Source organism: Trichinella spiralis (genome assembly GCF_000181795.1).
Source record: "Trichinella spiralis strain ISS 195 chromosome Unknown Scfld1557, whole genome shotgun sequence".
NCBI lineage: Eukaryota > Metazoa > Nematoda > Enoplea > Trichinellida > Trichinellidae > Trichinella > Trichinella spiralis.
The window spans coordinates 1,866,585-1,887,300 of NW_003528496.1; the positions used below are offsets into that span (position 1 = coordinate 1,866,585).

At 37.0% G+C, this 20,716-nt stretch overlaps 9 protein-coding genes across 9 annotated transcripts; 3 read left to right on the forward strand and 6 right to left on the reverse strand.

Annotated features, from left to right (window-relative positions):
* Positions 1–6: 6 nt before the first annotated feature.
* On the reverse strand, positions 7–4,113 carry Tsp_05041 (putative integrase core domain protein). The gene is made up of 9 exons (XM_003369587.1): positions 3,905–4,113; positions 3,652–3,800; positions 2,992–3,621; positions 2,728–2,919; positions 1,190–2,148; positions 884–1,087; positions 403–483; positions 239–307; positions 7–39 (listed from the first exon to the last, which is right to left on the reverse strand). The coding sequence occupies exons 1-9, from the start codon at positions 4,111–4,113 to the stop codon at positions 7–9; spliced, it is 2,526 nt and encodes an 841-aa protein (XP_003369635.1).
* A 36-nt stretch (positions 4,114–4,149) lies between these two features.
* Positions 4,150–4,530, reverse strand: Tsp_05042 (conserved hypothetical protein). The gene has a single exon (XM_003369588.1). It carries the CDS (start codon positions 4,528–4,530, stop codon positions 4,150–4,152), a length of 381 nt encoding a protein of 126 aa, XP_003369636.1.
* Positions 4,531–4,743: 213 nt separating this feature from the next.
* Positions 4,744–5,211, forward strand: Tsp_05043 (conserved hypothetical protein). The gene is made up of 2 exons (XM_003369589.1): positions 4,744–4,782; positions 4,867–5,211. Exons 1-2 carry the CDS (start codon positions 4,744–4,746, stop codon positions 5,209–5,211), a joined length of 384 nt encoding a protein of 127 aa, XP_003369637.1.
* A 95-nt stretch (positions 5,212–5,306) lies between these two features.
* Positions 5,307–8,085, forward strand: Tsp_05044 (reverse transcriptase family protein). Its single transcript, XM_003369590.1, has 4 exons — positions 5,307–5,709; positions 5,758–6,044; positions 6,272–6,769; positions 7,483–8,085. The coding sequence occupies exons 1-4, from the start codon at positions 5,307–5,309 to the stop codon at positions 8,083–8,085; spliced, it is 1,791 nt and encodes a 596-aa protein (XP_003369638.1).
* Positions 8,086–9,993: 1,908 nt separating this feature from the next.
* Tsp_05045 (conserved hypothetical protein) lies at positions 9,994–11,903 on the reverse strand. Its single transcript, XM_003369591.1, has 4 exons — positions 11,312–11,903; positions 10,448–10,506; positions 10,176–10,334; positions 9,994–10,122 (listed from the first exon to the last, which is right to left on the reverse strand). The coding sequence occupies exons 1-4, from the start codon at positions 11,901–11,903 to the stop codon at positions 9,994–9,996; spliced, it is 939 nt and encodes a 312-aa protein (XP_003369639.1).
* Positions 11,904–14,285: 2,382 nt separating this feature from the next.
* On the reverse strand, positions 14,286–15,391 carry Tsp_05046 (conserved hypothetical protein). Its single transcript, XM_003369592.1, has 3 exons — positions 15,335–15,391; positions 14,564–14,688; positions 14,286–14,469 (listed from the first exon to the last, which is right to left on the reverse strand). The coding sequence occupies exons 1-3, from the start codon at positions 15,389–15,391 to the stop codon at positions 14,286–14,288; spliced, it is 366 nt and encodes a 121-aa protein (XP_003369640.1).
* A 394-nt stretch (positions 15,392–15,785) lies between these two features.
* On the reverse strand, positions 15,786–16,166 carry Tsp_05047 (conserved hypothetical protein). The gene has a single exon (XM_003369593.1). The coding sequence runs from the start codon at positions 16,164–16,166 to the stop codon at positions 15,786–15,788; it is 381 nt and encodes a 126-aa protein (XP_003369641.1).
* A 183-nt stretch (positions 16,167–16,349) lies between these two features.
* On the reverse strand, positions 16,350–17,819 carry Tsp_05048 (transmembrane protein 41B). The gene is made up of 8 exons (XM_003369594.1): positions 17,810–17,819; positions 17,728–17,745; positions 17,617–17,675; positions 17,466–17,488; positions 17,243–17,342; positions 16,979–17,117; positions 16,796–16,926; positions 16,350–16,376 (listed from the first exon to the last, which is right to left on the reverse strand). Exons 1-8 carry the CDS (start codon positions 17,817–17,819, stop codon positions 16,350–16,352), a joined length of 507 nt encoding a protein of 168 aa, XP_003369642.1.
* Positions 17,820–17,950: 131 nt separating this feature from the next.
* Tsp_05049 (zinc finger CCCH domain-containing protein 15) lies at positions 17,951–20,485 on the forward strand. The gene is made up of 9 exons (XM_003369595.1): positions 17,951–18,022; positions 18,166–18,210; positions 18,601–18,702; positions 19,170–19,272; positions 19,324–19,467; positions 19,573–19,670; positions 19,726–19,811; positions 19,873–20,224; positions 20,279–20,485. Exons 1-9 carry the CDS (start codon positions 17,951–17,953, stop codon positions 20,483–20,485), a joined length of 1,209 nt encoding a protein of 402 aa, XP_003369643.1.
* Positions 20,486–20,716: the final 231 nt, after the last annotated feature.

The following is a 20,716-nucleotide window of genomic DNA, read 5'->3' on the forward strand; positions in this document are numbered from 1 at the left end:
GATGTGTTAGATGAGCAGCAGCAAGGCACTGATATTTGGCTGGAAATTGGTGAGTTTTAGCCGTAATTCACAACACATTTCCAGTTCGGTCAGTTCCTTTGCTTTGTTGAAATCGCATTTGCATGGCTAAAACCAGCTTCGACCAGGTATGAACTTGGAAATGCTGGTAAAAATGTCTGAACTGCTGCACTTAGCTTGGGGTATTTAGTAGTAATATTTACATTACTCCAAAACTTACCGAAGCTTTTACGTTTGAAAAGCAATTAAGCATCGAGATCCACACCGATCTCAACGGGCTCTTTTTGTACTGAAAATTCAGTTGTGAAATTTTTTATTTCTATATTGAATGGTGTAATTATTCAGTCTGGTACCATCAATGTTCTTCAGATCCTCAAAACGTACTTTAAAGTCTTCCCTTAATTTTTCAAGAAGATTCATGTATATCTCCAAGTCACGGTCTGAAACATCTGCTCCTTCCAGTTTCTGTAAATTTGAAAAGTACTTAAAATCTCTTCGTGCCAACAAAGATTTATATAGACCTATTTTAGCTTAAAAGCCTATTAGGACTGTTCGTGCTTGAATAATTGAAAAATCTTTACTTTGCAGACGTTTCTGCATTTCATTAAATTTTGAATATAAGTCTGCCATATAGAACAAACGGTTTAACTCCTCACATATTGTTTGGTCCACATTAGCTAGAAACTACACAGTCGAATGATACTGTTGTATCTTCCTGTTCTGACTGTGAAGGATTGTCAGCAATGTTTGATTACTGCGTTTTATTCACATCGGTTTCAGTGTCCTCTGTCACTACTATGGAATTGTGTCGTTTTCTCAGCTGATCCAGGTGACGTTTCCATAGCTGACCATCAGTTGTTCTTACCTTATAGGACACGGGTCCTGTTGGAGCCACAATGGTGGCAGGACACCATTTAGGTCCATGCGCGTAGTTTCTCGCAAACACAAGATCATCAGGTGCGAATATTCTTATTTTTTGTTTATCCGACCTTGTCACGTCTCTATTACCTTCAATCGCTTCTTCTTCGATGTCAGGGTGGATGCGGTTGAGAACCGTTCGCAATCGGCGCTTCATTAGCAGTTCAGCCGGACTTTTCCCGGTTGTGGCGCAGGGTGACACGGGTTGTGAAAATAAGAAATTCGCTAGACGCTGTTTTCAGCTTCCGTGAACCATTTTTCGCAAAGCCTCTTTTGTCGTGCGGACCATTCTCTCTGCTTGTCCGTTTGATGCCGGATGAAACGGGGCAATTCTAGCATGTCTGATTGCACCTCTTTTCAAGAATTGCTGGAATTCAACAGAAACAAACTGTGCTGCGTTGTCAGACATAATTGTGTTCGGCAAGCCATGCGTTGCGAACAACTGACGTAATTCTTCTATAACCGTTCGTGTTGACATTTCTGATATTGGAATTACTTCTAACCATTTTGAAAAGGCATCTACTACAATCAGGAATGTCTTTTCTTGGAAGGGGCCTGCGAAGTCGATATGTAAACGACTCCAAGGGTTATTTGGCGTTTCCCAAGAGTGAACAGGAGCTTTTGGCATTGCAGCTCTTGACGATTGACAAACGTCACATGTGTTCACAGTCTTTTCGATCTCCTCATCCATTTTAGGCCACCAAAAGTAGCTTCTTGCCAATGCTTTCATACGAACAATACCCGGGTGACCATCGTGTAACATTGTAAGGAGTCTTGAACGCGCTTGAATTGGAATCGCAACCCCATTTCCCCAAAGCAAGCAACCCTTATGTACTGATATTTCCAGTTGTCTAATGAAAAATGGTTTAAATTTTTTATCTGACAATTTGGCTGGCCATCCTTTCCACGCCCAATTTAAAACTCGTGATATCACCGGATCTTTCAAAGACATTCGTGCGATATCATTGTCTTTCATGATCACAGTGTCATCTGATTCCAACATGAGTACTTCCAGAGGTGGTGGGATTTCAACGTCTGGGATTTTAGTTGGTAGGCGGCTTAAGATATCAGCATTAGCGATAAGCTTTCTTGGTCTGTAGCAAATGTCATAAACATAAGCGCCTAACATGACAGTCCAACGTAACATTCGGAGTGAGAGAATGTATGGAGTTTCTTTATTGGGAGCAAATATTTCCAACAACGGCTTGTGATCTGCAATGATTCAGAAGGAACGACCGTACACATAATCATGAAATTTTCTTACTGACGCTATAATTGCAAGGGCTTCCTTGTCAATTTGTGCGTAGTTTCGTTCAGTAGACGACGCGAATAAAAAGCGATTGGAGCTTCTTTACCATTCGGCATTTGATGGCACAGAACGGCTCCTGTTCCAACAGGGGATGCATCACAGATGAGTACTAACGGTTTTTTACATCGCAATTGGTTAATACACAATATAATGATAACAGTTGCTTGGTTTGGTTGAAAGCTTTTTTATGTTTGTTTGTCCATTTCCATTTAGTTTCTTTATCAAGTAACCGATGTAAGGGTTCGGCTACGGTTGCTTTGTTTCGCAGGAAGGAATGATAAAAGTTAAGCAATCCTAAGAAAGTTTGCAATTCTTTCTTATTTTTTGGCTGCGGGGTGTTATGGATCGCTGCAACTTTCTGTTTCGAGGGGTGAATTCCAGAGGCATCAATGTCAAAACCCAAAAATTGGATGCGTCGCAAACAGAATTTGCATTTTTCTGCATTCAAACGGAGACCTGCGTCATAAAAACGTTTCAATAACGTGCAAGCCGTTTTGCTAGCATGCTTTCATCTTTTGCTGCAATAAACATATCATCGGAGTAAGGTAATACTCCCGGGATACCTTTTGTGAGTTGATCTGTTACTCCTTGAAATATGCCAGGTGCTGCACTTACACCAAACTGTAGTCGTTTCACTCTGAATGCACCTCGATGTGTGATTATTGTTTGTGCATCTGCAGTTTTTTTATCAACAACTAACTGTTGATAAGCTTGAGCTTAATCCAATTTAGCAAAAGCTTTTCCACCAGCAAGAGATGCAAGGAGGTGGTTTACTGCAGGAACGGGATAAGCGTGCTTCAGAAGTGCCTTATTGATGGTACATTTGTAATCACCACAAATACGCACGGAACCATCTGGTTTCATGGGCGTGACGATTGGGGTAGCCCATACCGGATGACTAACTGGTTCAAGCACCTTCTGTTTAACCAGCTTATCTAGTTCCATATCGATCTTTTCTTTAAGAGCCAACGGAACCTTGCGAGCTTTCATGCGAACAGGAGGAACTGATGGATCGAGATCCAACGATACAGGTTCGCCTGCATAGCAACCCAAGTCAGGAGTGACAACTGCCTGATATTTCCGTAGTACCGATTCAACTGGACTACTATTTATATGATTTATACCTTCGATTCTGATGCCTAACGGTTTAAGCCATTCTAAACCCAGCAAATTAGGGCAGTTCCCTTTTTCAACAAAAATTCTAAGCCGTGTGTGGATGATTAAATAATCAACATTGACAAAACAACTTCCCATCAATTTAACTTGCTTACCAAGGAATGAGACGTGAGAGAGCGTCGTAGGAGCTAATTTTAGCTTTTTGTTGTTGTTGCGTAACTCTTCGAAAGTTTGCTCAGAAATGATTGTCACGTCAGATCCTGAATCAACTTCTAACTAGCAACGTTTACCTTCAGTGCTAAGGAAAATGCTTAGCTTGAGTGAGCGAAGGGATGGTGTAGATCGACAAGTAATACGATTAAGCAAATAAGATTGATGCGTGTCAGCTACTGAGATAGCATTTGTTTTAGCCTGAGGCTTGGAGCGCCTTTGTTTAGATCTACACACGCGTTCAATGTGACCAGCTTTTTGACGACACCGGCAAACAGCATTCTTGAAGCGACAAAACGCTCGATTGTGCTGTCCTCCACAACTGGCACACACATATAAGTTTGACGTTTGCTTGACATGTGATGAATATTCGGTGCTGATAAATCGACGTTGACAGCGTGAATTTCACAAGCATGCTTACATGTAGCTTCGGCGGACAGGGCTTCTTCCTGAGCCATTTGGAATGTCAAAACTTTCTTCGCAAATAATCGCAGTTGCACAGCTTCATCTCTCAGGCCACATACCAAACGATCGCGCAACATCGTTTCGAGATCGACGAAGTTACAACCTTGAGCCAATCAGCGCAAATCTGCGATGAATTCAGCAACCGTTTCACCTTGCGGTTGCTTACGCTGATAAAAAATGTGTCGATTAACAATTTCAGAAGGCTGAGGCGCAAAATGGTCGTTCAAGACACTTATAATTTCATCGAACGATCTTTCTACCGGCTTGGCAGGAGATAACAGGGATTCCACAAGCTTAAAAAGCGCTGAACCACAAGAGCTAAGCAGGACTGCACGTTTATCAGCGTCGGCTGAGACCTTATTAGCTTCGAAATAGAACATCAAACGAGACGCGTAGGAATTCCATTCCTTAGGATTTGATGTATCGAATTCTTCGATGTGGCCCAGTCTGAGCGATCCCATCCTCGTCGCCAGAACGTGTTGTGTTTCTGCCATGATCAAAACTCGGTAGAAAGCGGTAATTGTTTATTGGACACACTAACTTGAACTCACACACACGCTATGTATATTCGTAACTAACTAACTACGTTGTCTATGTACTACTGTATATGAAATAGAAGATGATCAAGCTACATTCGCAATAATTTTGGATTATATTAATTCAATACACAACACGGGGAACCACTGATTGCATATGCCGACGCGGTAATGCTGCTTGGACGTAAAGCCAACTGTGATGATACGCTCGTGAGAGACCAATTCTTCCTGGGCCTATGCAACGTCGAACTGAAACGACAATTGTACTCCAGTCGAAACGAGCCTTGACAACAGTTTTTGTCCATTGCTCGAAAGGCCGATCTTGCAAATCAACTTTTCCTCACCGACGCCGCCCACGCAGCAGTTGTACAAGCTACGGTGGGAAACGAACACGTCCAGCCCACGCCCACGCTGGATGAGGAGATGGCCGACTCACGCTGTGCAGTCAGTGTCGTTGGAGCCGATACGTTATCTGACATTGACCGTCTGATCGAAGCCCTACGCCGCGTCCTAACGGAGGAAATTCGCGGCCCCATTATGCCGCCACACCAGCAGCACAGACGTGCCTACCGTCGACCTACTGCTGCCCGGCCACGCGAATCACGTTGCTACAACTGCGGCGGCCGAGGCCACGTGTAACGCCATTGCCCGAAGCCCATAGCGTACGGTACGTGAACCAAGTCGTTCCTTCGTCCGGCGCGACCGACCACAACTACCGCCGCATTATCGACGAGATGCTGCCATCAGTAGAAGAATTGGACGCACACAGCCGGAACGCAATGCGATCCGTCCTTTGGAAATACCGTCGTTGTATCGCAACATCCGACGAAGATCTCGGCCATACCGAGCTTGCCTCCCACCGCATCGACACGCGGAATGCGGCCCCCGTGAAAGTACCACTGCGACGACTGCCGCCATCCCAACGGCACGGCGTGCAACGAATGGTCACCGATATGTTCAGCCGGAACATCATCGAACCGGCGAACAGTCCTTGGTCAGCGCTAATCGTCATGGTGCGCAAGAAGGATGGCTCTCTGAGGTTCTGTGTTGATTTCTGTCGTCTCAACGACGTGGCCGTCAAAGACGCCCACCCCTTGCCGCGTATCGATGATACATTGGAAGAACTCTCCGGCGCTCGTTAGTTCATTACAATCGACTTTTCAAGTGGCTATTGGCAAATCCCAGTTGACGAAGACGACCGTCTGAAGACGGCCTTTAGCAAACCGTTTGGACTGTACCAGTTTCGTGGCATGCCTTTTGACCTATGCAACGCGCCGACCACATTCCAGCGGCTCATGGATGTAGCACTTCGCGGACTTACGTGGTCGTCCTGCCTTGCATACCTAGACGACATTATCGTCTTTGGCCGCTCAGCACAGGAGCATACCGACCATTTGGAGCGCGTGTTGCAGCGTAAAGCGGAGACCAGTCTGAAGCTAAAACCTCAAAAATGCCACCTCATGCGGAAGACCGTACGTTTCCTTGGTCACATTCTATCAGAGAACGGTATTTCCACGGACGAAGAAAAGATCCGCGCGGTGAAGGAATGGCCGACACCTTGTTGCCCGTCAGAAGTTCGTCAATTCCTCAGTCTTGCGTTGTATTATCGCCGTTTCATCAAAATTTTTTTAATGTTTCTGTCCCGTTGAATGCGCTCCTCCGAAAAGGCTCCCATTGGAAATAGACGGCTGATTGTCAGACCGCTTTTGACCAATTGAGACATATGCTTTGTACGGCCCCTGTATTGACGTTTCCTGATTTTAACGTGCCGTTTATTGTCGACGTCGATACCAGCGCCGAAGGCATCGGCGCAGTGTTGTCTCAGCTATCCCATAGGAATGAACGAGTTGTAGCCTACGCAAGTCGTACACTAACTAAATTTGAGCGCCGCTACTGTGTCACACGTAAGGAACTTCTAGCGCTCATGTGGTCAATCAAGGAGTTCCGACCTTATCTTTACGGTCAGCAGTTTGATGTCCGCACTGACTATAGCTGCCTGCGATGGTTACACAACTTCAAAGAGCCGGAGGGGCAGGTTGCCCGCTGGCTCGAGCAGCTAGCCGAATACGATTTCAACGTGCTCCGTCAGCCCGGCAGAGCCCACTGCAACGCGGATGCATTGTCGCGCCAACGTTGCCCACAGTGTGGAATCTCCATCGTTGCTGCCGCGACGCTACCTGTTGCGACCATGGAAAAAGTGGCACCCTCAAGGTGCTTGTCAATTTTTGACATCTAAACATGGCTGCGAGCACAGTCCACCGACCCCACGCTGTCGGTGCTGCGGAGTTGGCTCGCCTCAAGCCGGTGGCCCCGTCTCTGCCCGACGTCTTCGGACCCTGACCTCCGGTCCCTGTGGAGGGACGGGAGAGGGGTGTTCCTGGTGGGCGAGAACGGTCTTTTTCGACGTAGCAGGCCAGCAGCGACCGTGTCGATGATCAGCTGCTCGTTCCAAAGGAAGTGAGGAGCGATGTCCTCGCGGCCATGCACAATACCACGTTCGGTGGCCACTTTGCGTCCAGGCGAACGCTGGATAGACTCCAGCGACGCTATTTCTGACCACGCATGAGGAAGGCGGTGGACGCGTGGTGTCAGGCCTGCCGCACGTGTGTCGCGCGAAGCGAATCGACACGGAAATCCAAGGCGCCCCTACAGACTCCAGAAATGTCCTGTGCGTTCCAAACACTGGCCATGGACTTTTTGGGCCCCTTGGAAGCGACAGTTACCCAAAGGTTACCGTTACATTTTGGTCGTTTGCGATTACTTCTCAAAATGGACCGAGGCGTATCCAACGCGTTCCCAAGCGGCCACGAAAGTTGCCGACGTATTGGTTGGCAACTAGTTTTTGAGATTCGGCGCGCCCATTCGCCTGCACTCCGACCAAAGGAGGAGCTTTGAATCCGTCCTGATCAGCGAGGTTTGCAAGATCTTCGACGTAGAAAAGTCGTGATCCTCGCCCTACCACCCGCAGGCCAATGGGCTCGTGGAACGCATCAATCGAACGCTGTTGAATACGCTGGCCAAACTTTGCCACGAGTCTGTTGCCATCTACGAGCTGATGTATGGGACCAGCTGTTGCCTATGGCGACAATGGCCTACAACAGCGCTGTACATGAGACGACCGGACAATCTCCATTTTGTATGCTGTTTGGTAAGCAAATTTGCCTACCGCTGGATGCAACGTTAGACGTGCCGTCGGGAACGGCACGCAACGCCGAAGACTACATCGTCCAGCTGCGGGAAAATCTACAAAAAGTGCACAGCACGGCATTCGATCAGTCCCACCACGAGCAGCAGCACAATAAGGAAATCGCCGACCGGAAAGCGACGGCCAACCGGTTCGAAACCGACCAATTGGTATGGCTGAAATTCCCACAATGGGGCAAGTTGGATAAGCGTTGGTCTGGACCACTCCGCGTGTTGAAGCAACTTGGCGTCGAGACGTACCACGTCCAAGATGTCCATCCAATGGGAACACTTATGTTTCTGTTCCAGTACTTCATTCTGTTGCCCTAAAGGAGACGTTATTTAAATCTGGAAATAATTCTGCAGAAAATCAAGTATTAAGAACACCTGTGGCAGACGTGTGGTGACTTTAAAGTTCTGTGCGTTCTTCTGGGACAACAGTCTATCAACATTAAATTCCCATGCTGTTTGTGTAATGGGATAGCCGAGCACGTGATGAACACTGGAAGAAGAAAGACTGGCCAATGCGAGCAAACATTACACCAGAGGCAAAATATTTGCCATAAAAGTTTAATTGATCCATAAAAAGTGCTCCTACCGCCACTTCACATAAAACTGGGCATCATGAAGCAGTTTGTTAAAGCCTTGGATAAAAATGGAACTTGCTTCCAGTACCTCTGCATCCAGTTTCCTTTTCTGTCAGGTGCTAAATATGAATAAAAGAAAGGCATATTTGTTGTACCTGAAATACGGAAATTAATTAAAGACAAGATGCTTGCAAGCACAGTGACACAAGTTGAGGAAGAAGCATGGGTTGCATTCACGAATGTTGTTTCGGCATTTCTGGGAAAGAAGCAGGACCCGGAATATAGATGATTTGTGAATGTTATGCTTGGGAAATTTGAAAATTTAGGATGTAACATGAATTTGAAGCTCCACTTTCTGCACTCAAATTTAGATTTTTTTCCACAGAATCTTGGAGATGTCAGTGAAGAAAAAGGTGAACAATTTCATCAAGACAAACAAATGGAGCAGAGATATCAGGGTCGATAGAATGCTGCAATGATTACAGTCTACTGTTAGTGTCTCGAGAAAGAAACAAAACAGAATCAAAGGAAGAGGTCAACTCGGTGGTCGTTTGCTACCAAAAGGACTAGATACTGTGATGAAAGGCACGCCAACATCAAGTAGAAGCAATTTATTTTGTACACATTAAAACTATGTACGCCATTTTATGTGTGTTGTTCTATACAGAGTACTGTATTATATGATACGTGGATTCCCATGTTCACAGTGTAAAAGAATTGTATGTGATGGGGAAAATTCATTAGCATTTTTGAAATATGTATCGCAAAATTATTAAAAGTTACTCGTCATTGAGTAAGCCCCAGAGAAAAAGTTTCACTTTGTTGACCTGTTTAATTTTTAGTCTTTCACAGTACTTCGGTAATTGCAAAATATTTCTAATAATCAGCAAAATCTTAAAAGTTATGTAACTAGTATGGCTATTTTAAATAATCTTTCAAATAAGATGGTCAGCATAATAATTATTAATTCAATAGTTGTTCATTGTAGCTCGCGCAATAATTTTTTCATTCACTTAATTCACATTTTAACCGAAAACTAAATTAGACATACTGCATGAAAACTGCAACTCCTCACAGTCATCATTTTGAATCATTCTTGTTTCTGAAGAGTGATTAATCAAGGAAAATGCGTAAATAAAAATTTTATATTTAAAGTTCGTTGAATGTATAAATGAAATTCACGAACAACTGTTCTTAAAATATGTCACTATTTCTGACTGAGAAAAACAATGATTCATTATAAATATTCAAAAAATCATTTTATATGATAATTATATAACATATATATTTTATAGCTTTTCAGGTTACCATTAAAATATCATTTTAGTTCATCTTTTTCCGCGACATCTCAACAAATACGCAACTAAGAACGGTGCGCATAAATTTGTGTTGCACTTCTAATCGGTCCTGAGCGGCACAAGTTATTTTTAGAAAAAACCATTTCTTGAAAAACTCCTAGCATAAATATTTTTCATATTGTTATCATTATTATCAAATTATCAAATTTTTGCTGTATTACATATTAAATATATCTGAATTCATCTACAATAAAAATTCAATCGCAAAATAGTGTTGGTCTTTATTTCTGTTCTTCTCCAAAACAACAAATTTCAATTTTAAAACATCGATAAAATGATTGTATCATTATAGTTTAATATCCATAATATGTACATTCAATTTGGCCAGTTTTAGAATGGTTAAGCTCCAAACGGCATTCTATTTGGTCGTATTCGTCTTTAGTGACGGGGCACTCATCTGAATACACTTGTTCTTGAGTCATCTGAAATACAACAACGCTTTGAAGGTTTTACATTAAAATAAAATTTTACATACCTCTGATGACACAGGACATGTAGTTGGAAGAGCGTCTATCGTTAAGGATAATCCGTCACTTGTGTCGACATCGCTTACATCGAGAACTCTGCGGAAATGACCTTTACCGCTTTGCAAATCAGATTGGTATATGTAACCTTGGGCTTCTTCCAATGGACTCTAAACAATTGATCATTATAAAGAATAAATTAATTTAACAATGAATGAACTGATTTGAATGAGATAGAAATAAATGAATATAATTTAACATTTGTATAACTTCACCAACATACCAAATCCGCATTGATTTTAGGCATAACTGCCATGAAAAAGAAGATAAAAGCTGCTAAAACTGACATTGTATAATTGTGATTTCGTGAAGTGAATGATTTTGATTTTGTAAAACAGTGCTTTTATAGTATAATAGAATCGAACGTTCTTTGTTCAGATGTTTAATTAAATAATTATTTTATGTGTACGTCACCGTTATCTGAATTCATAAAGAAAATACTACAAAATGTTTATTTTGAAAGTAAGAAGCAAAATATACAAAATATTGTACTTATTTTTGTTTTGTAAAATTTACATAGGAGAAATCAGAGATTACATATCTCATTTATGAAATACGTAATGCAAATAAAGATGAAGCAGAAGATTTTTAATATGCTATTAGTAAAGACTAATGAAACGATTTACAATGTTGATATTTATTCTATGATTCAAACTTTCCAAATTTAAATTTTTTGCAACCAACATAATGTAAATAAATAACAATTCAGTGTTTATTAAACGTCATCAAAATGTTTACTTTTTGTTAAATTTAAATAGTTGAAACAAATTTAACGTAATTTCAGTATAAATAATAATTAAATATTAGTAAAACTGTTGAAAAAATAAGGAGAAATGGTGTTGATAAGAGTGAAAAGGTTCTGTAGAAGGAAGTAACAGCCACTTGAAAATTACTGAATAAAACAAATTAATTTTAGTTTCAGGAAGGAATAGTGAACAAATAGAGATGTAGTAGTTGATGCCACTCGTTGTGAAGTGATGATGTATTATTATTTTTAAAAATATTCAATGCTCTTTTAACAGGCCATTCAAAATTTGAATAACAGATTTGTGATACTGATAGTTGGATGAGCATAGCTGTTGGATACTTTTCGCGATCATCTGTTCAACATCTGGCATCGAATCCATCCATTGTGCCATAATGTGCGCTTGCGCTTCGAATGCGTTTTTCTTCTCTTCCATAATGATGTACAATTGATCTAAATTTTTTTCACTAGCCGCTTTTAATTTTTCCAATGCTGAATCATATTCTGCTCTAGCACGATCTAATTTCGTCTTTTCTTTTTTCACTTCTTCTATTTTCTCTGCTAATATTTTATTGAGTGGATCAATTGAAAGTGAATGAATTTGTTGATTGCACAACGTTCTAGCAGCTCCAATTTTCACTTCAGCCAAAGCTACACAAGTAAGAAACTTCTCATTTGATGTATTTATACAATTCTGCTTCATTCTTAATAAACAGTCAGAAAATAGTTCCGCATCACTTATTTTGTTTCCTCCAATGAGGCTGCTCATCATTGTGAAACTTGGATTTAGATCAGTGAATTGACGTATGCTTTTCACAAGTTGCTTTAAACATCTTTCAAAATGGAAAATTTGTTCAAATTGCTTATTGAACTGTTCTTGGTATTCGGTCGTTTTGCTGCTTTTTAACAAATGTTTCAATGAATGAGGAAGCATTTTTGAAGGGATAGGAAATTTTTGCAATCCTAACAATAAGCATACACAGAAAAGTTGTTTACGGCTGCGCAAACTGTTCAGGCCGAATCTACTTTCATAAATGTAATTGAACTGCTTTATTATTACTAAATTTTTCATTTTAAAGTTCTGTTGGTAACAAACACTTTAAAAGTTTTGGCTTAGTTTAAGCTATGCCCACAAATTTAAAATCTTTTAAAGTTTTCTTGTTAATTTGAAATATGCTCATTCAGCATTATTTCATTTCATTACAAATATTATGTAATGTAAATGCTTGTTATATTTACATATGATTCTTTCTTTTACATTCGCTTTTTTACTTCGCTTGATGAAATGTATTTTCAACACTTTTCAACGTACTTATTGCAGGCGTGAGCACGAAGCAGACATTGTTCCATGCTCGGTTTCAGAACAGTTATGATTCTCTGTTTGAAAAGTAGCCATCACTTTCATTTGAGCACGGAGTGGCATTGTTCTCTTTGTGAGAATAGAGAAACTGTTAGCATCTGTCTGCCTAAGAACTGAGAGAAGTATCTTTCTGGCAATACAAGGTTGAAGATTGTCCAAAAGCCTGTATATTAGGCAAATTTAGTTCACATCCACTTTAATCACTTTAGCTAACATCACTTTGCTTCGTGAATGTCTCGTAAATATATTTTTGCGTTGTATTTATCTCATTTTTTGTGTTCGTTTGTTCACCTTTTGTTTTGTGGAAAATATATGTTTGCATAACATAATTATTGAGCAGTTGCGGTTGATCCGTCGTAGCCATAATGAAGTAAATTAGCTGAATGTGTGAGTTGCCGCACTAATCAATTACAGTCTACTGAACTTGAAAATGAATGGTTGTCAAGAGTGTTCTAGGCGCTACACTGTAGCGACTACGCGTTCTATTCCTTTGTAAATTCGTCACAAACATTTTTTTTCTAGATAATTTACCTTGGAAATTTTTTTTGCTGTTTAACAGCCGTTTATTTTGATTTTCCTTAATTTTTTTAATTTCTAAATCATTTGTTCACTGCAAATGATACCGTGAACTCTTCCGATAGTCGGTAGTCGACTGTATATTTCGAATGCAGCGGCAACTCAAGCTTGACGAGTACCGAACAGGTACAAGACGCAAACAACGGGGGAGAAAAAGCTTTATTTTATCACGCTCATACACACAACACTCCAATGTTTCTATGGCACTACGGTATTATGATACATAGGTTAAAATGTTACAGTATCCGGGAACAACATTTTGTAACATAAAAGATTTAATAGAACTTGATTTCTTTTAAATTTACACCTATTGTAGGAAGCAGACTAGTGGGGTTTGGTATCTGCCTGTAAAGGTGAATCTGTGATTTATCTAAAATTCTTGTTGTAATTAATTAAATGAAAATTTCTGGTATCCATATGTTTGGGTAACTTGCAACATGATCCTGCAGTGTTTGATGTGAAGTAATGTTGTTTGTTGTGAATTACAGACGCATTATATTCCAAAAAGAAATTTATTCACTATTTGTTTCATTTTTTAATATTTTAAATTTATTTTTGCTGCATAACTTGCTTATAAACAGCAACTGCAGCACAGCAGATTGATTTTACGATAATTTTGATAAAATTTTGAGTGTTGTTCGCTTTTCTAAACTTTACCGTTAAATGTACAAATTATGCTAGTTGCTGCTTATTTGCTTAAATATTTTCATTTTGTATTTTGCAAGTTTTTAATAAATATTTTTGTTGTACACAACTCAGATATGATGCTAATTTGTGTGATTATTTTTTACATTATCATTTGCAGTTACGCTTTTTATGAAGATTATTGAATTGATAACAGAGAAAAGGCGCCATCTACGAAACGTTCGTACAAAGTATACTTTTTACTTATTATTATAAAAATAGTTGGAAATAGTATATGGTTTTAATTGATAACATTCGTAATATGTTAGCTTGCATGCTTTATTTTATTTTAAAACAATGTTCATGTAATACAAATTGCTCTGGGAATTTATTAAATTCTATAGATAAATTGTTTATATGGGTATATATTCCAATTATTATGTTTGAATTTTGCTATAAGTTGCAACTGTGCTTGTTACAAAATACAAATGCTGTTGAAATCAGCTAGCAAAACGTTTTAATATACTTGTTATACGGTTATACTTAGACAGGCTGCATTTATAATGAGAGTAATCCATATATTTATATATATGAATAAAAAACATTTTGGGAAGCAAATTCATGTGATGAAGTAGATTATAATTTTCAAATTTCGGTTTTAATTTAGAGTAACTCTTCCAGACGGTAGGTCATATATTGAACAAACTGGTGAAATGGTAGTTCCGTCCTCTGTTGATCATCCACCAGGATTGTATTTTATTCTGGATAGAAGTGCTGATGACTCATTGGCGGAAATACTGCCGCATTTATTGCTAAGTGAGTGTTAATTTTCTGTTCTTTGTTTTTATCTGATTTTATTCGAGATGTTTTTATAAGGTAGTCAAGAACCAGCGACAAAGCTGCATCTGCTGCAAGAGCACCGTATAACACATATTTTGGACTTGGCAAACAGTTTTAGAAATAGATTTGCTGACCAGTTTATTTACAAAAGAATTGAGATTTTTGACTGCCCAATGGCGAATATTAAGCGTTACTTTGGCGAATGTCTGGACTTCATTGATGAAGTACGAATGCAGAATGGTCGCGTTTTGGTCCATTGTAGTGCTGGCGTTTCTCGATCTGCAACTATAGTTTTAGCATATTTAATGAAGCGTGAAAACTACACTTTGGAAAATGCTTTATCATTTGTTCGCGAAAAGCGTCCTTGTATCCGACCAAACAATGGGTTTATGAAACAGCTGAAAGAATTTGAAAATGAATTAAAGCAGCGTTGAGAAAAGCTGCTTTTGATTTTTGTTTAAACAATTTAGGCTTCATGTATATGAATTCAGTTGGCTGTGTATTGTTCATTCGTAAAATTTCAGTTTTATTTATTGTTTCAAGCAAAATAAAAGATACAAAAATGATACCGGTTTATCTTTGCTTTTTAATCTTTATACTGTAATTGGTACTGTAAACATTGTGGTAAAAAATGGAATCTATGGAAACATCCCTGAAAACGGAATTGTCAACTGAAGTATGAATTCAGATTTATCATATCTCACAATGTTGGTAAAATTGCTAATTTATAGGCAATTCATGATCACGTTTGTGATGTCGCTAAACGATTTGTAGATCTTTATTATATGACAGTAGTTAAGAAAAACCTGGCAAGTATTTTGAATTATAATCGATTTATATTTATTTCATTTGTTTTTGTTATTTATAGGATATATCAAAGATGTACTGTGATAATGCTCGAATGATTTTTCAAGGCATGTGCATTGAAGGAAAAGATGAAATTGCCAAGTTACTTTCGAACTTACCAGAATGTGACTTTTCCGTACTTGATATTGACGCTCAGAACTTAGCAGGTGAAACATAATGTTTACATTAACTGACATATGAGTAATTTATTATTTTAGCTGATGAAATTTTATCAAGAATATTAATAGCTGTGACAGGCATCTGCGAACGCCAAACCGAATTGAGACGTTTTTCTCATACATTTAACATTATAAAGCAAGGTAGAATATGGTTGATTGAATCAGACAGATTGCGAGTGATGGAACATGTCTAAAATATGCATTTCAATTTATACAGTTGTTTATCAATATATTGAATTGAAATTTTAATAAAGAAATAAACTGCTTATTCGCTGATCTAAGACCAATAAATTTTCAAACATAATATTCACATAAAAAATGATTTTAAAAAATACTATAAGCTGGAAAGAAGTGAAAAAATAAGCTCTTAGTAACAACGGAATAATATAACTCATATTTCATTGTTAGCTTTGTTGTGCGGAACTTCATTCTCTTGTAAATTGGAAATTGAATCATCTTTTTCTGGTAAAAGGGCTTTTGGTAAACATATCAACCGCTTTTCAGAGCTCGCCACAAATTTCCAAGATTTCGGGTAAACTTCTTTCACGAATTTCAATATTAAATCAGTTCCAGTTACTTCTTCCCAGTGGCATGAAAATACCGTATTACCCATTCTTAATGCCAAATTTTCTTCATCCAAATAATCTATTTGACACTGCGATGTATTGACAATTTGATTCAAATGATTCATGTCGAAAACACCTTGCAGTTCAGCTACAAAATACAGTTCTTCTTGAATGCTGCTATTCGAATTGTTATCACTGGAATTCATGTCGTTATCATTTGTACCTAAAAATGAAAATCAAATTTACTGCAGTCACTTTCGAGGTTTTATTAACTTTATATTTCAGTGATTTACTATTTCAGCTGTTCTAAGCTACGACTACTTCGCTACGTAAACAATTTGATCTATGTTTGGTGATTTCAATTATTATGCTACAGTAAACAAAGTGTATTAAGGATCGAATAAATAGACGATCCTCTAAAAAATAATTTTTCTAGTTCAAATTATATAAATGCAAGTCCCTTTATTTATTTTCATTTTTTATAATTTTCGTTATTTAAAATTTTTTTACAATAATTTCATCATGTAGGAAAAGATTTCACATTACTTATGTAAATGTACAATTATTTTATTTATAAAGAAAAACGTAATTTTACATATTTTGTCGGGTTTTTCGTCTGAGAAAATTTATTAAAACTGTCTTTCACTAAAAATACACTAAAAATTAGTTAAATACTCAAAATTATTCATAGTGCAATATTGAATAAATAGTGGAATTCTTTTAGTACATTCAGTGCAGTGAAATAATGAAATTGCAGAAACAGTGAAAAATTAAAACATTCTGTCCGTTCAAATCATTGCTGCTTATGCTTTTCCATATACTTCTGTATAAAAACAGGAGACAACGAAATCGCACCCAGCGTTGTTATGAATGCGATCCTTTTAAATGTGAAAGGATTTTCCATCATAAGTAGCTCATTTAAGCTCAGTCCAGTCTCTATGAATAATAGTGACGGTGGGGCTACACCTAAAACGTTTCATAAAATTAACAGTGTGTCATATCTGAAAACAAGTCTTACCAATAAAAGTACCGAAGAAAAAGGCTGGAAACGGGACATCAACAAACGGAGAAGCTATGTTGATTAGCCAATTGGGAAAAATTGGAGTAATTCGTAAGAAAATGATATAAAACAACATGTGATGTGCATTTTCTTCCACCTGAAATAAGAATATACGTAATCATAACGAAGTGACGGATAAGCGAGCTTTTAGCATTTACATATCAAACAAAAGGTAGGATAATAAACAGCAATAATATAATGAATAAAAAATTCATACTTTACTAGACCAATCTTTAAGTCGCTCTGGGAAGTAGCGTTGTACAAACTGTCTACCAAATGTCCGGGATAAGAAATAACACACTGATGCTCCAACTGATGAACACTAAAATTTCAAATTATGTAAAGTACTTTTTTGGCATGAACTATGAAAAAATCCTTTACGAAGCATATTAAACTTAAGGCTGTAAAAAATGGAAATAAATAACCACAGAGTATGCTCAAAAACACGGAACCCGGTATAGCGAATGACTGCAAACTAAAATATTTTGAACTTCAACTTTTCACTCACTCAATCACAGTGAAACTTACAATATGTAGGTAACAACTATGAAACCTAATATAGCGTAATAATGATTTTCTTTATATTTGGATAAAACTCTACCAAGACTTTTAGCATCATCCAAGTTTGTCGGCAATTTAATTGCCGCCTTTTCTTCTCTAAAAAGGAGGCAATTACGAAAAACAAAACATGATCTTACAAAACTTACTCTTCCAAAGGAGGAAAACTGAAATAAATAAAAATTAAAAATGATAATGATATAACAAATACAAATGAGATTTTTAGCAAACCTTTATCCATCATTTTTATCAGAAATTACTGTAAAATTTTACTGATTATTAGGCTTTTACTGTAGTTTGTCAGTCTTTCATCATAAATCGTTCCTGAGCGGTGTTGATTTTATAATCCTGTGTGTGTGTGTGTGTGTGGAAATGCCTCCAAAAAAAGGTGGAAATCAGCCAAATAAGAAAACTATTGAAAAGCAAAAAGAAAAAATCATTGAAGTATTTTATGACATTGCTTTTTCATTTTTAGAATGGTAAATTTAGATATTTTTAGAGTGATAAATTTAAATATTTTATGTTTTTCAATTTATCTGATTATTTTATTGTCGTTTTACTTAGATATAAAACATTAATTTTTGTAGACAGATGCATATGTTTGTGTGTGTTTGAGTATGTGTATTTGGCGAGTATCTGTGTACATATTCATCTGATTACATTTTGCCGTTAATTAATAGATCATATTAAAATGTGCTAGTGGAATTTGCATCTTGTTTATTTTTGTAACTTTCAGAAAAGTTACTTAGTGAATTTTCATTTAATAATTTAATGTTGAACTTTTATTTTCTCTTCATTATTGAAGGAAAACTTACTAGTACTGCTGTATATTTATTAGTGTTTTTGTTGAATCGATTCTTGCATTCTGCTGTTGATTATTTTTGGAATTAATGCAGTTATTTAATTAAAATAAATGAAATTTATAATTTTTTACAGCTAGTATAGTTATATGATTTAATTCGTTATTGTGTTGTTGTTGATGTTGTGTAGTTTATAAAATAATAATTTGAGTATATTTTAAGGACAAAACTTTTGGCTTGAAAAATAAAAAGGGCGCGAAACAACAGAAGTTCATCAAAATGGTGACCCATCAAATGAAAAATCAAGGCAAATCTATGAGCCAGGTATGCACTTATTAATAATAATATGTATAAGGCAAACATCAGTTGAAATTTTTATTTTAAACTGTGATTATTATTATTATTGGATACATGGAATTTCCGTTTTGCATGTTCACTTATTTACATTAAGTAGTATTCTTTTTTGTTGTTTTGAATGTTCTCGCTTACAATATTATATTTATTTCATCTCATTTATGCAAACTGATAATGGTCACTTGATTTAAATTTTAATATCATTATTTTAATGAAGGAATCTCTGAAACTCTAATCACTTACGGTTTTTTATTTGTTTTTAAAGTATCTGTACATTAAAAAAATTTTACCGTATTGTGTCAAAAACAGGAGGCTCTAAAATGAGTATCATTTCATATTTTTTAATCTAAAAAATGAATGCATCTATGATGCATTTACGTTCAAGTGATTAAAATATTATAGTTGATTATATTGAAATTATTTAATATTTATTTCAGGTGGAATCTCAGAAATTCGAGAAGAAGAAGAAAAAAGAAGATGACTTAAGTGATTTAAACAAACTTTTAAAACCAGTTATTGATATGCCGAAAATATCAAAAGGTAAAAATTGCTTAATAAATTCTGTTTATTGTTGATGTATTTAATTTTTAGAGGTGGATCCAAAGTCCGTGCTTTGTCTCTTCTTTAAGCAAGGCATGTGTTCCAAAGGTGACAAGTGTAAATTTAGTCATGATCGTAGCATTGAAGGAAAATCACAGAAGCGAAGTGTGTATTACGACAGACGAGAAATGACAGGTTGACATGAATTTGTATATTTGTTTATTATTATTATTATTATTATTGTTGTTGTTGTTGTTGTTTTTATTACTTTATATATTTTTCAAAAATAATTTTCCTCAGATCAGGATAATTTGGAAAATTGGGATGATGAAAAATTGAATGAAGTGGTACAAAAGAAGCATGCAGAATCAGATAAAAATAAGCCTAAAACTGCTATTGTATATTGCTCGACAGTTGTCTCAGATTTTGTGTTTTGATCATTTCATTTTGCAGATATGTAAATTTTTTTTGCAAGCTTTGGAAGAAAGCAAGTATGGATGGTTTTGGGAATGTCCAAGTGGTGAAAAATGCATATATAGGTTTTTAAAAGAATATATTATTATTATTAAGCATGTAGGTAATTTTGTTGATCAATTTCAGACATGCTATTCCACCGGGTTATATTCTGAAGAAGGACAGGGCAAAATTGGAAGAACAAAAAAAAAGTGATGATATTACTTTGGAAGAATTGATTGAAAAAGAGCGGGCTGCTCTTGGTGATAATTTGGTAAGAGTAACTTTGCAAACGTTTCTGAAATGGAAAGAACGAAAACGCAAAGAACGCTGCATGCAACGTGTGGCAGAGGAGAAGCGTAAACGCAATGCTTACAAAGCTGGGAAGGATGTTGTCTTAAGTGGTCGAGAATTATTCACATTCAACCCCGATTTAATTAATCAGGATGATGAAGAGGCTGACGAAACGAAATACAAAGCAGAAAAACAAGATACTGACGTAAATTTTGAAATGTTTATTTGGTTTATTATTATTATTATTATTTGTATTTAGGATGATGTCGAAGGTGTTGAGGTGAACGAGAGTATGTTCTTAAATGGATTGGATGAAAATGTGAAATTTGATTCAAGCTTTGATGATGAAGAAAATTTACCGGACGACGATGATAAAGATTCTACCAATAATGATGATGATGATAATGATAGCAAAGAGGAAAATTTATTGTCTGAGAAAATTTCAGATTTGAAATTGAAAAGGTGATATATTGAAATTAGATTTGCTCATCAAGTTGAAGCGTTCCATAACACGTTGTTGTTTTTACTTTTGAAATATTATTTAATGATGCTTCCACTGCATAAATTTAATTATTTGTGACAATTAAATTAGTTGGGACTGGATTGAATTTTGTTTTTGTTTTATAAAGATTTTATTGTATTTTTTAAAATAAATATTATAATATCATATAATGCAATGCTTTTGGTAAACTGTTCT

Excerpts from the sequence above, each read along its gene's own strand:
- Tsp_05041 (XM_003369587.1), bottom strand. The coding sequence starts at position 4,113 with ATGTTGCGCGATCGTTTGGTATGTGGCCTGAGAGATGAAGCTGTGCAA. Across the intron at positions 3,622-3,651 it reads CATTTTCCTTAGCACTGAAG|GATCTGACGTGACAATCATT; the intron begins GTAAACGTTGCT and ends AAGTTGATTCAG. Across the intron at positions 1,088-1,189 it reads AAGAGGCTTTGCGAAAAATG|CGCCGATTGCGAACGGTTCT; the intron begins GTTCACGGAAGC and ends CTGCTAATGAAG.
- Tsp_05042 (XM_003369588.1), bottom strand. The coding sequence starts at position 4,530 with ATGGCAGAAACACAACACGTTCTGGCGACGAGGATGGGATCGCTCAGA.
- Tsp_05043 (XM_003369589.1), top strand. The coding sequence starts at position 4,744 with ATGCTGCTTGGACGTAAAGCCAACTGTGATGATACGCTC. Across the intron at positions 4,783-4,866 it reads CCAACTGTGATGATACGCTC|TTTTTGTCCATTGCTCGAAA; the intron begins GTGAGAGACCAA and ends CCTTGACAACAG.
- Tsp_05044 (XM_003369590.1), top strand. The coding sequence starts at position 5,307 with ATGCTGCCATCAGTAGAAGAATTGGACGCACACAGCCGGAACGCAATG. Across the intron at positions 5,710-5,757 it reads GGAAGAACTCTCCGGCGCTC|TTGACGAAGACGACCGTCTG; the intron begins GTTAGTTCATTA and ends GGCAAATCCCAG. Across the intron at positions 6,045-6,271 it reads GCCACCTCATGCGGAAGACC|ACCGCTTTTGACCAATTGAG; the intron begins GTACGTTTCCTT and ends GCTGATTGTCAG.
- Tsp_05045 (XM_003369591.1), bottom strand. The coding sequence starts at position 11,903 with ATGCTTCCTCATTCATTGAAACATTTGTTAAAAAGCAGCAAAACGACC. Across the intron at positions 10,507-11,311 it reads TGAACAGATGATCGCGAAAA|TTTTAGCAGCTTTTATCTTC; the intron begins GTATCCAACAGC and ends ATACAATGTCAG. Across the intron at positions 10,335-10,447 it reads CTAAAATCAATGCGGATTTG|AGTCCATTGGAAGAAGCCCA; the intron begins GTATGTTGGTGA and ends TCAATTGTTTAG.
- Tsp_05046 (XM_003369592.1), bottom strand. The coding sequence starts at position 15,391 with ATGTTTCACCTGCTAAGTTCTGAGCGTCAATATCAAGTACGGAAAAGT. Across the intron at positions 14,689-15,334 it reads TACGGAAAAGTCACATTCTG|TTTTCACGCTTCATTAAATA; the intron begins GTAAGTTCGAAA and ends TCCAAAGTGTAG. Across the intron at positions 14,470-14,563 it reads AAGTCCAGACATTCGCCAAA|TCCAAAATATGTGTTATACG; the intron begins GTAACGCTTAAT and ends CTGTTTGCCAAG.
- Tsp_05047 (XM_003369593.1), bottom strand. The coding sequence starts at position 16,166 with ATGAATTCCAGTGATAACAATTCGAATAGCAGCATTCAAGAAGAACTG.
- Tsp_05048 (XM_003369594.1), bottom strand. Across the intron at positions 17,489-17,616 it reads ATGCTAAAAGTCTTGGTAGA|TCATTCGCTATACCGGGTTC; the intron begins GTTTTATCCAAA and ends TTTAGTTTGCAG. Across the intron at positions 16,377-16,795 it reads GTGCGATTTCGTTGTCTCCT|AGGATCGTCTATTTATTCGA; the intron begins GTTTTTATACAG and ends ATTATTTTTTAG.
- Tsp_05049 (XM_003369595.1), top strand. The coding sequence starts at position 17,951 with ATGCCTCCAAAAAAAGGTGGAAATCAGCCAAATAAGAAAACTATTGAA. Across the intron at positions 19,468-19,572 it reads CGACAGACGAGAAATGACAG|ATCAGGATAATTTGGAAAAT; the intron begins GTTGACATGAAT and ends AATTTTCCTCAG. Across the intron at positions 19,812-19,872 it reads GGTGAAAAATGCATATATAG|ACATGCTATTCCACCGGGTT; the intron begins GTTTTTAAAAGA and ends GATCAATTTCAG.